Source organism: Colossoma macropomum, unplaced genomic scaffold, assembly GCF_904425465.1.
Source record: "Colossoma macropomum unplaced genomic scaffold, Colossoma_macropomum, whole genome shotgun sequence".
NCBI lineage: Eukaryota > Metazoa > Chordata > Actinopteri > Characiformes > Serrasalmidae > Colossoma > Colossoma macropomum.
Genome location: NW_023494806.1, coordinates 12,963,767 through 12,978,480, shown reverse-complemented (window position 1 = coordinate 12,978,480; position 14,714 = coordinate 12,963,767). Strand labels below are relative to the sequence as shown.

Sequence of the window (14,714 nt, the reverse complement as noted above, 5' to 3'; positions counted from 1 at the left end):
CAGAACAACAATGAACATACATTCAGGTGTAGAAGCTTGGAAAAAAAGTGGCCTTGTGGACAGTATATGGGCATATGAGACATCAGAGAGACACTCTGTCTGATGTGGACCTTGGTTTGCTTTTGGCTTCGTGCAGCTTTTTTCCCCAAACCAGCTGTGAAATAAGCCAATCGGAGCTTGCATGTTGAGTCACATGACCTGAGTCTGCATCAAGACATCACTAGCCCTTGTAACCTCCATCAGTACCATCAACAGAATAGGAGATGCTGAAGCAAGAGATAGAAAAGAGAGACAGAAGAAAATGTTACACTGCAGGAAAAAGGAGAAATTGAGTTCATTAGAGGGCCCGTATCATGGAAAATGAAATTTTCAAACAAAAGAGTTTGTCATGGTGTTTTACAAGCGAAGCCTTTCTTGATACACTTTCTGTCTGGTTTTGGGTGAGAAGACAAATGCAGCGCATGTGATCTCCTCTGTCTGCTTAGATTGTTCCTTGTTACAGAAAGAAAACAACTCACAGCCTCAGACAAAACATAAAAAAATACTGAACGTGGGAAGCACAGCCAAAATCCTTCTGTTACAATACTACTGATCAGATATGAGCGTGTATATGATGTACTGTAGTAGAATCCAGCAGGGGTTTGACATTGTGCCTTGTGCCAGGTGGAGGTGCCATCATGATTCATGCTGCTATATACAGTGCTGGGCCTGCTGACTAAATGGATCATTTATTCTGAGTCATTGTCCCCTGTTGCTTTTTATGTTTTTCTAGGTACTAGTGACCCCTATGTGAAGTTTAAGATCGCAGGGAAAGAAGTTTTCCGCAGCAAGACCATACATAAGAACCTGAACCCGGTATGGGACGAAAAAGTCAGCCTTCTGGTGGACAATCTGAGAGAACCACTCTATGTCAAGGTAAACTATGAGTAAAAAGGACATTGTGTGAATTAGAAGTGCATGATATTTTGAGATGGGAAATATACAAATTTAATTATTATTATTGACCTGATGTCAAATTTATTGCCAGGATTTGCAGTCAGACATTACAATTTCAGCTTGTGCATGCGCTGATGCAGCAATAGTTACTAAAGGTGCTTGGGCAAGATTCCTAATGTAACATTTCGCCTACCATTGAAAGACACTCTGGATTTGTAAGTGTCTGCTAGCTATATAAATCTTTACAGTAATTGTCTTGTCTAATTTAACCATTTAACCTTGTCTAATTTTATTCCATGGCTATGTAAAATTAGCCAGTAGCCAGGATTCTATCCAGCTGTTGAATTAAACATCAGCTGAATTAAAGAGGATGTCCTGAAATGTCCTGGAACATTATGCAAATTAGGCTGTTTCCATTGTCAGCTGTCTAAAATACAGTGAGATTCTCTGTGTCACATTCATAAAAACACTTCTGAGAAATACAGGCTGAGGTTTACAAAGAAATATTTAATATATAGCAACTTCTTGTTGCTGTTTTGTTTAAATTTTAGGCTGTATTTATATAGTAAGAGCACAGAGGCAGAATGCGCTTACAAACATCGTTATGTTTTTTCTCTGATAAAATAAAAGCACGTTCACTGGAACCAGCTGCCTTCTCTCATGTTTCATAGCTACTGCTGGGTAAAAACAGAAATACTGAAGCAGACTTAATTCCATTAACACATGCATTATTTATTCAGAAAATAATATTTCTATAGAAAATTTATAATTTAATTTTATCTGCAAAACAAAATGTATCCATCTTATGTGAGCATGCAAGTGTTTGTGTAGATTTTCAATCATCGATTATCGGTTATGGTTATTGGCTCATAAATTCTGTATCAGTGAATCCCCAGTATGAATCGTTTACTTGATGTTTTGGGGGACATCAAATGAATGATTCATTCATTTAAATACTTTTTGACAGCTTTTACAACTTTTTCTGATTTCAGTATGAGACTTTTTAAAATTCCTAGTGATTTGCTGTATGTTTGAACTCCCGTCTCTCTCTCTCTCTCTCTCTCTCTCTCTCTCTCTCTCTCTCTCTCTCTCTCTCTCTCTCTTTTTCCCCTGCAGGTCTTTGACTATGACTTTGGGCTGCAGGATGACTTCATGGGCTCTGCGTATCTTTATCTGGAGTCCCTGGAGCATCATAGGTCCTTTTCAAGCCTTGTGATAGTCCATATCTAACAGTCTTATTCCACTGACTTTCGAATTGGAACCCATTTAAGCTTAGCGGCAACTACAGTGCCACAGTTCATATGCCTCTTTTCTTTTTTATAAAGCTGTACTCATTTTTTTGAAAGTTCACATTTTGTATGGAGGACTTTTAAGGATATAGGGAAATTAAATGTTGAACCTGTGTGAATGTTTGTTGATAGCACATTAATGTGCATTTAAATCACATAGACAAATTAATGTAAAAGGGTGAGATTGCCCTCTAGTGTGTTTTTATTATAGTGCAGCCATCAGTAAATTCTGCAGTGTCAGTGTGTATGTTCTGTCTTGTGTATTTGACAGCTGTAATTTTGTTGGTACTTATTTAGAACCCTGGACGTGACCCTTGACCTGAAAGACCCGCATTACCCTGACCATGACCTGGGCACTTTGGACCTGGCAGTGACTCTCACACCTAAAGAAGGGGATATGAGAGAAGCTGTGAGTGTTCTGCCCCATTGCGTTTTCTTGTTCATTCATTTTCCCTCGTTCTCCCTGATGATGGGCCCTGACGTGTGTGTGTTTTTAGAATGGAAGCGCTGCTGTGTGGTTTCCTCTGGATCCATTGTGAAATTATTGTTTGTCAATATCATGGGGTCATTTTGTTTTTCTTTTCTGGACTTCTAAGGCACTTTAGTAGAGGATGCACTGAGTTGCCAGTTTATTAGGTACATGCACCTTGCACATACAACGTTTGTGGCTGATACCGATTTTAGTGGGCTAAAATATTCAATAACAGATAATATTGACCTGGATAATTTTTCATTTGTATTTTATATTTAAATTTTACACTTGGTTTTTACACTGGTTTTAGTTATACGGTGCTTATTGTCAATTAAAATCCAGAAGAAGGAAATGGGAATAGAAAGCCAGTATTAATATTCTCACTGACTTTTAATAGCGATCATGTTTTTATTAAAAGAAGTCTGAGCAATTAATGAATCGTTCATGCTAATTCATCATGTTACTCACATTAATCAATTTGAAATCACACTGGTGGCACATATATGGATATACACAGTTAGTTATTTAAAGCACATCTTTTCAGAAAGGTTTATAGTCTTAAGTTGCTCTGTATTGATCCTGTCTCTTGTATTGACTCCAGGTCATAAACTTTAATGACTGCACTGCACTGTACATAAAAATCAACTCTACAGACATTCAAATGATCTCAGTGATTTGCCTGTTGTCTGTAGTTTAGTTGATAACAGCACATTTTGTGAATAATTCTATTATTTTTTTCCCTTTAGTTTCACAGCTCTCCTAAGTGCTTGTCATAGCAGATATATTAGTCTCCCCATTAGTAGAAAATGACAGATAGGCTCAGTGGGCTAGCAGAAGCAAAACAGCACCTTAAATGATCCATATATCTGTAGCTCAGAAATATACCACTCAGAGAGATAATGCGTTCATTAAAAAAGAGCCAGCATTGTTTGGCAGTATTTCAAGGAGCGAGAATCTCCTATGCATGCATCTGTCCTAATTGCATTTAGCTAAGTCTCTCTTTAGACTGTTCTAAAGTAGGGATATATGTAGAGACATGGCTTGGATTTTGTACATTTAATTTTTCCGTTTAGCATGTGTGATATAGATGTAACAAACTCACAGAGGAAATATAATGTGCTGTTTTATCTGATCTCTTCGTAATGCAGCAAAAGACTTACTGAAGAATAAGAAACAAGGCTATCACATGTTAATTTAATGTAACACTGATGTCAATCCAGACTTTGGGGTCCTAATGAAATAATTTGTTGATGCAGTTGTTTTCTGACAGGATTATAGTTTTTGCCTTATCGCTCTCTAATGACAGACGAGGGATCATGCTCACTCAAGATTTCAAAGCAGTTTAAGGTCATGTTTCAAATCTAAAGTGTAAATGAGTAAAATGGTCTCAAAGTATGTACATTTGTCCATATATGTATACATGTAGTACATCTATGTTCTTTTTTCAGTGTCTGTGAAACATTTTAAGCTCTGGATGGCAGTGCTTCCTTTATTTCCATGTGACCGGGTGTGTATGGTGGCTTGTGTAGTGGCTGCCGCCCCCAGCTTCCCTTGGCTGTCCATCCCAAATGACCAAGAACCAGCTTTTAATATGTCTTTAGGACCATCTTATCATTTAGCGCCTTTAATCTAGGGCTTTGCTAAAGAGTACATAACACCTTTATGATGCGTATCAGCAATGCATACTAAAAATCTTACAAAAATAATCTGCCTTGTACATTCAAAAATGGCAAATGGCATTCTGTATTTAATCACAGAGTTTATTTCTTAGAGATAAAAGAGAATCTTTTTAATATTCAAGCCGTCAATATTTCATCCTACTTACAAAGGTGTTATAACACTCTTAAGCCAAGGGACTTTCCTTGTCAGTGTCCTCCCCCCAGGGCTGAACTAAACTCAGACTAATAGCTCTAACAGCCTCATCCCACTGGGGGTGACAAGGGTGGCTATATAACTGCTTTGTCTCATTTACAGACCATGCTTTTGAGAAGGAGCTGGAAAAGATCCAGTAAGGTAATATTAGCATGACCCACCTATACTGATGCCCTTTCCTCCCTACCCTCTGCAGTGCTGTGCTCAAATTGAAGTGGGCGCCAGTGCCTCTATCCTCCGCTTTTTTATCCTAGACACTGTTACTTCCATTTCCAACCTTTATTTTCTGCAGGCTGCAATATACAGAAGAGTCACAGTGCCGCCTGGTGGATGCAGTAATGACTGCATAGTCCATCTACTTAATGTTTAAACCCCTTAAATTCCCAGGTATATTACAACCCAATGCAAACTGGCTGGGTTGTTCTTAAATTATAAAATTGAGGAATGGAAACCTGGACTCGCTGTTGGGTCCTGCCCATTAAAGGCGTTAACATTATATCGTAAAAGCAGCAGCAAGTAGCCTCTTCAGAATTGGGTGTATTCAGAGGTTTCAGGGTGTATTGCAGCAACTGCTTGAGAAAATAAAGCAACTCCTTTTTTCTTTTGTCATTACTTCATACAGCGTGGGCTACACAGGGGCCTGAAAAGCTGAGCATTTTTTTCAGTGTTTTTAAACAGCAGTGCTGTGATTGATTTGCATGATCATAAAGATTTCATGTAAAAAAAGAAAAAAAAAATGAAATAAACAGACAATTTTGAGTACTTTGCAAGTCAGAAACCTCCCTTCATTTATTTAATTTCCAGATGAGACTCCACTAAGTACGTTGTTCATTTTTCTGCACCAGGAATAAAGCATATATTTAACAGAAAATTACAAACAATTTTATTATTATCATATAGTATTTAGTGTGCCTTTATTACAGCTTCCATTCTTTTTGTGTGCTTTCAGTTTTTCAAATAAATCTGTAGTGATATTCTTCCACACCTCCAGAGTTCAGTCTTTAAAATTGGTCGCATTTTTGTCCTCTCACGATCCCAGTTATCCCAAACACATTCAGTGATATTGAGGTCTGGATTGAGGTCTGCTGTTCTGAGAACACACATAGCATCTTTGTTTGAATTGCAATTTTTCTGTTTCCATTTCTCAGTAATGACTTCTTGACAGCTACACATCCCTTTTTACCCATAGTGTTGAGTAGTAACAGAACATCTTTGAGTGTGTTTACATGCAGTAATCTGATCATAATCGGATTTCTGCAGTTACCCGATTATTCAAAAATGTCATGTAAACACCATACTCCAATCTAGAAATCTGATTAAGAAATCCAATAAAGGGAGCTGGATTTTAGCTCAGTAATCAGATTTCTCAGTGCGTGTATACTCTTACTTGGATTTCTGTCGGATTTCTCAGTCTGCGCATGTGCAAGAATAACAGCAGTGCCTGAAATAAGCAAGAAGAGTTGCTGCGAGATGGCAGCAAAACACTTTTGGAGCAGCACTGAAACCAAACACGAAATAAAGGATTTAAAAATTCTTCATCTTCTAGATGATGTATGTTCATGTTTTCAGGTAAAGTGGCACGAAGTTTAAAAAAAAATGCGGCATGAAGTTTTACATAACGTTTATGTCACATCTTCTTCTGTAAGTTTATTGGCTAGTTGCAAAGCAGAAATCCGATTACTGCTCGTCTCATGTAGACCCAGAGTTTCCCATTATCTGATTACTCAAGAGCATGTAAACGTGTTGATTGGATTACTGACAAAATTTGATTTTCTGCAGTTATCGAATTATTCAGTGCATGTAAACACACTCAGTGTTTTTTTAGACCTGAAGCAAGAGTGGTGCTTGATTTTCTCCTGTTTCTCAGATGGTGAAAGTTTTGGTGGTCTGCTAGGTCTTGGCACAGTTGTTAGGAGTCACATTTTCTCTAATCTCCTCAGAAATATCTTCTGAAAAATAATAACTTGTACTTAATGGCCATCTGGAAGTTAAATAAATGAAAGGTGATTGCTGACTTTTATAAAATACTGTATGTACTAAAGGGGATAAGCAATGTGTTAATGCACAAGACAAACTTCATAACTGTAGATCCAAGTTCGTCTGCTGTACCAAGGGCCATGTAAGTGATACAAACTGATCAGAAACATGGCCACCAATACTGCCAATGATTGACAATACCATACATGACTGTACAGTAAAAAATAAGTTCCAGTTTTGTCTCAGGCAAATTTAGAAGAGAAATAAATAAACATAAGTACATGTAAAACGCAGAGGAATCATGGCGCTATCAGTTTCTCCTGAGGGTGGGATTCTGCTTCTTTTCCCAAGTGTGCCTTTCTAAAGAATCCATCCCTCAGTACTGTTGCCTCAGAACTTTGAGGAAATGGTCAACTCTTAGGATTCATGTACATTTTTAATTTCTTCATCATCTCCTAAGTTGACCCATGAGCTGAGGTTCCATTACAGATGTGTATTGATGAGCTTTGCCTTACTTTTTCTTGTGCTGTGAATGGTTGCATATGGAGAAGGTGGCATGCTGGTCTGGGGTTTGTCCATTGTCACTGCTCCATGCATGAAGCATATCTGTGAGCCTGAAAGGTCCTGTACTAAAAGAAAGTCGCCTTGCTTGGTGATAAAAAGATTTAATATCTTAGGTATGTCGTGTTGTTCATTGTAGTTATTACTTGGCCAATGCAAACTCCATTCTAGCTAATTTAGTAGAGAGTTAAACTAAGAGTTAAACAAAGTCCTGCTAAGATTGGATTTAATTTCTACCCAAGTTTTGGAATGCCCCCAAAATGTGAAAGTGGCTCTTCAGCATGTGAGAAACGACGCCCTGCTGAAACACATCCTTAGCCCAAGTCTTTGAAGCTCCAAAGTGGGCCATGTTGAGTGGGACTCGGGAATACTCTAGCAGCACTAACGCTAACTACTTCCACAAGGCTCCCTCCACACTTGGGTGCCTGTTCATCTATTTATACACCATCTCTCTTTCAGGAAGCCCACATACTGTAAATGATGTACTCAGTATGTGCAAACCAAGCAATATTTATAATTATGATGCAGCCTCAAAATCACTGTTAAGAAAGCTCTGAGATCTAAAGCAAAGCTAATGTTAGCACAGCCAGCTCATTTGCTTGCAGTTTAAACTCAATTTTTACTAAAAACTGTCTTTGAGAAGCTCTGTTTTGCTTGCCTTTTTCTCCCATGTGTGTCTGACCCAATTTGAACTACAATTATTTTGACACAAATACTTTTAATTCTAAACTTCAGACAGGATTTTGCTGTTTTTATGTGCAATTAGCATTGCAGCAAAACCGATGCCCTGTTCTCACATTGCTTTTGGCAGGGAGCTCTCTCATGCCCCCTCCTCCATTTTGCATTCTGGCTACTGGAGTGAAACTAACGTAGGTTGGGGCTTTTTCGTGGCTCTGCTAGAGTCAGCACACTTAACGTTAATATCTGGAGAGAAACGCATTAGCCGCCTGCTCCCTACATCAAAGCTGTGTGTTTTGCGGGGAAGGGTTTGCACAGAGTTTAATGAAATGCACTTGAAACAAAAGCTGCACTAATGAGGCCTCTAAATTAAGCACAGAGACTGAGACAGAGTTCTCTTGTATAAATGTGTTTACTTGACAAATAATGCCTGATGTCTTACTTTGCTGGTAGAGTGGTGCATATACAGTGTTCAGAGAAGTACAGACCAAGGAGTCAAAGACTTGATTAGAGGTTTTCTAGTCTAATCTGTGATGTTGTTTTTGAATAGGATGCAGAACATTGAATTTTTCTGTGTTGCCGTGTGAAAATGAAAAGACGTTTGTTATGCCTTTGATTGCAGTGTTGGCTGTTGTGTCTGTGTGGCTGTGTGCTGTGTATCTGTATTTGTGTGTATGTGTGATGAACAAACATTTCACTTGTACATTTTCAAGGCGGTATTTTCTTTTGCGTCCATTTACAGTGAAGTGGCTGAGTGATGTTTTATGTCCGCCTGATTATATGCATGTAGGATTTTAAATGTACTTTTATTAAATAATGCATTTGTGTGTTTATTTAATTGGCAGCAGCAGAGTCTGAGGTTATCAGATGTCCACAGGAAAGCCCAGCTATGGAGAGGAATCGTCAGCATTAGTTTGATCGAAGGCCGTAACCTCCAGCCCATGGACAATAACGGCTTAAGTGACCCTTATGTCAAATTCAGAATGGGCCACCAAAAATACAAAAGCAAGGTAGTCCACTACACTAACAGCCTTTTTCTTACGGTTTAGCAGAGCTACACAATATGAAAAATACTGGTGTTGTAATTATATTATTACGTATTGCAATTGTGCTGTGCCATGCAATATGTTAGGAAGACATTGTGAATTAATAAGGTGTCATGGTTAATTCTATACCAGCAAGCCGCTTTGAGATTTTAGCGATCTCTCTTTATCCTCTTTCTAAAGGCCCCCTAGTGGCCTTTCTGCTGGTGGGATGGAAATTTACCAAGATAGTTTAAGCAATATAATCAAATAAAATAACTGTGTACTGTGTATAAGTCTTGTTCAACTCTGTTATCAGGTTCACTAAAACACTGTATGTAAAATATTGTGACTCTGCGTTGAGCTGCCGACGAGCAATGAGGGGTGAAAGGGAGGGGTGAGATCCTCCTGCTGTGGAAACCGTTCACACCTCTCTGCAAATACGGCTGTGCCAAGATAAAACAGATAGCATATCTGCCGTTGTTTTGTTTTCTTTAAACAAAAAATTGTGTACAACTGCTACAATGCAAATACAACATTTAAAGACTTCTATCATTGTTGACCTGCTTGCTCAACTATGAAGACAAAGATCCAGTTCTTTTCTGGTATTGTAAATTATACACGTCTATTGAAATGTATTGAGTCAGCTGAGGGACCTCCAAAACAGGCAGAAATTTTGTCTTATTGTGGTTGGTTAGAGGGCTCATTTGTGTATTGTAGGCTTCTGCGCTAATAATGCAATGGCCAGTATCACGATAACGTTTAACAAATATATTGTGCAGCCATACTGTTTAGGTCTCAATAGTGCTTCAGTTAGCTTCACAAAGAGAAGGTATAATTAAAACTTTATGTTGCCGTTGTCTACGTCTATGTAACTGAACATCAAAATGAATAGGCTTTTTAATACTCTGGTGTTTAAAAACATTCTCTCGCCTCAGGTGCACACACACAGACAAACACTACCTTCTGCCTTTGCTCCTTTTTCATTTACAGACGATACACAAAACATTAAACCCTCAGTGGAGAGAACAGTTTGACTTCCACTTGTATGATGAGCAGGGTGGCTTTATAGATATCACTGTCTGGGATAAAGATGCTGGCAAGAAAGACGACTTCATGGGCAGGTGAGTTTGCATTTAACTTGCGTTCTTGTTATTGTAATCTGGTGATCATGTAGTTTTATAAAGGCCTACAGGCCAAGTGGTACTTACATTTAAAGACATGAAACAATGGTGTTTTAGAATACTTGTGTCTTTTCAGAAATGTTATGCTGTTCATGAGGTAGCCTATTTCTGTGACTAGTGCAGCAATAAGAGCAAATCCTAAATACAGTTATAATGAAGACTCTCCAGATGTGTGTTGAATCCAACTTTCCTGTTTACTCAAAACACAGCATCAAAATCACAAAAACCAAAATCAGAGACAGTCCAAAATAGTCAAAAACCAAGATAGATAACAAAAACTAGCGAAGGTGTCAAAGAGAGTCCAAAAAGCAGAGTCCAAGTGTTCAGAAGAAAGTCCAGGCAAAGCATAATTCCAGCAAGAGTGGTGAAACAAGGCTCAGTACACAGGTGAACTGGCAATACTTCACAAACAGCCAGTGTTTGTTTAGGTCCTTACAAAGGGAGGTAAATGAGCTGCAGGTGAAAGAGTTTAAGGTGTCACTTGGAAACAGATCAATACTCAGGTGAGGCTGTCCTCTGGTGTCGATGGTTGGTATTACACCTGACAACAATATTCTTTCAAAAGATTACATGATCAGTCAGAATGTTTGAAATCAGTAATTCTCTAAAAGCCATTTTAGACTACCGTGCACTGTGTGTTAGTCTTCAAAATGTCCAGATTTGAATGAACCCAATTACTAAATCACTGATATGCTGAATAACCAGTCCATGTTCCTGAATTATGAGTAAGACAGTTGTATTAGCCATAGTCTTTTTTGAAGGATGTGAGTACCTGCCTGAGCTCTGCGGATTCCTCATTTCCAAGCAATAAATAAAATGTGTGTGGCAATAATGGGTGTCCAAGCACTTTTGGTCACTTCAAAGATGAGAACAGTCTCAATAGGGCATCATCGCGTGAAAACGCGGCTCTTTAGGGGTTTAACGGCTGAAGAACATGTGGCCAGCATCACAATTTATGGAGCACTCATTTAGGAGGTACATTCCCTGCAGATAAAACTGTCAGAGAGGCCATGAAATGAGCATGTGTGCTCAGAGCCACAGGTTTAGAGCAGAATGAATGACATGCACTTTATTTACCTATAGATACTCTGTTAAATAGCAGATATTCTCCTATCAACTTCATTAACTTCATTTATATGCATGAATTTAATTCTTCCTAGTATAGAAGTTCACCATGACTTGTTGGCAGCTTTTTTTTTATATTTTACGTTCTCCTACTGTAACAGTAAGGCTGTTAGAGACACCCCCTATTTTCAACAAATATTTTTAAGCATATCTTGTTAAGTGTTTTAAGGGGGTCTATAAAGTATTTTTAGAATCTTTGGAAGGTTATGCTAGATTTTTTGTTCTGTATAGGTCCATTTTATTGTGTAACCTTTTTAAAACTATAATTGCTTGATGAATCATGACTTACTAATATAATTGATAGTGTCAGCTATTAATATTAAGGTGAGATAAATAACTTACAATACTAAAAAACAGGTATCACAGTGAATCTTTGCCAGTCGATTTCTGATATTTTAATAGTATTTTTATATTTAAAGTTTCCCTCAGAATTACATGTAAATATGCAAAACAGACATTTTCTAAATATGAATACATTTACATACATTTAAAACAAATCTAGCCTTTGGATAATGTTAGAATTAAACTGATTATTTGATTGTGAAGACACGCAATTCATAGGAATCTCATTGATTTGTTAGTTAATCAAGAAAACACCATGCACTGTTATTATAAAATGTTTTTTGGGCCATTTTGTCTTATGTAATTTAGCGTACGTCCAGCTATTTACAGTATATTAAGAAATACCTTTGTAATTTCCTCAAAATATGATTGGGAATGAAGATGTAAAATTTTACCAATGCAGAAATTTTCAGAAACTGAGATTTTGGTTTTGCATGTAGACAAAAGTTGATTTTGAGAAAAATGATTTTAAGATTTTAAGGATGGTCAACAGAACTGTATTGCCCAGTGAGATCTCAAAAAGCCTGCCGGATTTGTTTGAAAGTTTGTCATTAGTCCCAAGATAAAAATACATTTTTCATTACAGGTTTTTTGTGATTTATGGCATGATGTTGTTGCGCCAAGTGTGTGCTGAGCTAAGCCTTCATTAAAGTTTCGAAAACATTGGGAAAATACAGTTAGGAGCAAGCAGACACCATTTGAAGAATCACACTGAAATAAACACATTTGTGTAGAGTTTTGACATTTTCATAATTACAGTTTAAGAGAAGACATGGTATAGATGCACATTAATGATTGATAGGACCAAAATTGTCATTTCTGTCTGTAATGTTTTGCCTAAATGAGTGTTCTGTAAAATGAGACTACAAACTAATAGATGATGCTTACTTGGTCTTTATAGGCCAAAAAAATTTTACACTCATTTTGTAGAGTGCAAAGCTCCACACATGTCATCACTGTGTTTGTGTGTGTGTGTGTGTGTGTGTGTGTGTGTGTGTGTGTGTGTGTGCATGAGAGAGAGAATTTCTGCACACACGCATTTCTGTCCCTGACAAGACCCCATTAAGTGCACGAGACAGGAGAGCTAATGGCTAAGGGAAGTGGGGAATGGGCTAGCAGAATTTACCCAGCAGCTTGTCTTTTCCCCACACGCTCCCTCATGCATGTTGCCATTCATACAGATGGCATTTCTAAATGAGTTCTCTTGCCACTCTTGTAATTGGTTCGTCCCTTTCCTTAAATGCTCATCTCCTAGAGTCCTCTCCCCTACTGATGTCCACATTAACTCCTCATTCAGGTTCAGTTAAGCTTTTCATTACACACACAGTGGGCTGGCTGACCAGGTGCTTACAGCACTATGAGCTTGTCACTTCACTGGAGTAAACAGCAATAGAGGGAGTGAAAGCTTTATATGGGAATGCACTCCAGCACTCCATAAATCTCTCTCTCTCTTTCTCTCTCTGTCTTTCTCTCTTTCTCTCTCTGTCTCACACCCTTTATTTAGTTAATTCCCTCTCAAAACAGCCATTAAGTAAAAGTTATTAATTTGGAGGCGATATTTCTAAAGAGATCAGATGTAAGAGAATCCATTTACATAAGGAAGGGGAAAGTTAAAAAAGGAGTTTATTAAAAGATATAGAGAAAATGAGACTTCATGAAAGACCTAGCTAAACCACCAAAAACGGCACGACCAAAACAGTACTTAAAGCTTTCATCTTTGAGAGGTAAGAGAAAATTAAGCTCTGCTCCTGCTTCAGGCCTTTAAAAATCCACAGGTGTTTTTGTCCATCCTTCCAGTGTGAGACGACAACTCAACACTGAGACTGAAAGCTGTCCAGCTGTCAAGACACCTTTACTGAGAAAAGGAAACACACAAGAAAGAAGAACATATACAAATTAAACAATAAAGCTGCTAGTGTCCTTAGAACAATGGACTGTCAACCCAAGCATCCAGACCTCACCATTACTGAATGTCTTTGGGACTACTTGGGTTGTGAGAGGCAGGAAATGCAACCAAGTTTTGATTGGAAATTAAATAAATGAAGGGTGGTCTCCAGCTTTTGCACAGTACTGTATATATGTACATCTTCTGCTTCTCTCTTTCTGTTTATCTCTCTCTGTACTTGCTGTACGTGTTGTTTTCCATCAGGATACATAATGTATCATGGTTCTAAATGTGACTCAGTCTTATCAGGCACAATCTGCTGATGTATTTTGTTTTGAAGATAATAACAACAGTAATCCTGTGTGTGTGTGTGTGTGTGTGTGTTCCAGGTGTCAGGTGGATCTGTCTGCCCTCCCTAAAGAATGCACACACAGGCTGGACCTCCCACTGGAGGAGGGCGAGGGCACTCTAGTGCTGCTGGTCACCCTGACTGCCTCCGCCGCTGTCTCCATCTCAGACCTGTCAGTCAACATGCTGGATGATCCACACGAGAGGAGAGAGATCCTGCACAGATATGTGAGTGCAAATAACTTCAAATGCAGTTCATCATTAAGCCTTAAACCACAAGGACCCGTATGTGGGCACGCAACTCAGTTCCTCACTCTTTTTATGCAATGCTATATATAATGCTACACAGTGAGTAGTGAATGAGTGAATATTTGCAAACACAACAGCATGTTCACTTACATATGACATGTTATTATTGATGCTACAGGTTTTTGTGCATAGCCATGTTGCACAAAATAGTAGCTTTAGCCATAGGGTGTGCAAATGTATGGGATGTTTTATATATGTCTTGACTACATGGAATTAGAGGGCCCATATTCTACATTTTTCTTTGGGTAAGTTTTTTCCCTTGAGATCCATTTATAACTTATGGTTCTATCAACTAAAATGACCATTTCCAATCTCTCTATATCTCTTAAAGTTCAACAGGATATTTTTGTTACTGTGCCTTTAAGGCTGATATATGTATTGTGAGCTCTGTTCTGATTGGCTTCATTTAAAAAACATTTAAAGCTAAAACACTCCTTAGATCTTCAGTTTGAATCAACAAGGCAGATATATGTAAATGACTTTCTTATGACATCACAGAAACAATTCAAAGTGGGGTATTTTTGCAGCTTAGTTTTCATATATGAATTGTATGGACTGGGGAGTGGACGAACCTTTTTGAAGCTCTAATATGGCCCCTTTAAAATGCAGGCTTATTATTCAGTTATTACTCTCACCTGCCAACCACTACCACTTACCTACCAGTGTAGTAGTCCCATGCTTGTAGATATTGTGCTGGTATGAATGTCTCAGGCG

General features: G+C 38.1%; 1 protein-coding gene across 1 annotated transcript in view; it reads left to right on the top strand.

Annotated features, from left to right (window-relative positions):
- mctp1a (multiple C2 domains, transmembrane 1a) overlaps nucleotides 1–14,714 on the top strand; it is a 201,687-nt gene that overhangs the window by 116,472 nt on the left and 70,501 nt on the right. The window contains exons 3-9 of the mRNA XM_036599193.1: nucleotides 773–915; nucleotides 2,053–2,132; nucleotides 2,523–2,634; nucleotides 4,672–4,710; nucleotides 8,631–8,795; nucleotides 9,801–9,931; nucleotides 13,733–13,919. Of these exons, the coding sequence (XP_036455086.1) occupies nucleotides 773–915; nucleotides 2,053–2,132; nucleotides 2,523–2,634; nucleotides 4,672–4,710; nucleotides 8,631–8,795; nucleotides 9,801–9,931; nucleotides 13,733–13,919 (857 nt within the window). The remainder of the gene's footprint in view (nucleotides 1–772; nucleotides 916–2,052; nucleotides 2,133–2,522; nucleotides 2,635–4,671; nucleotides 4,711–8,630; nucleotides 8,796–9,800; nucleotides 9,932–13,732; nucleotides 13,920–14,714) is intronic.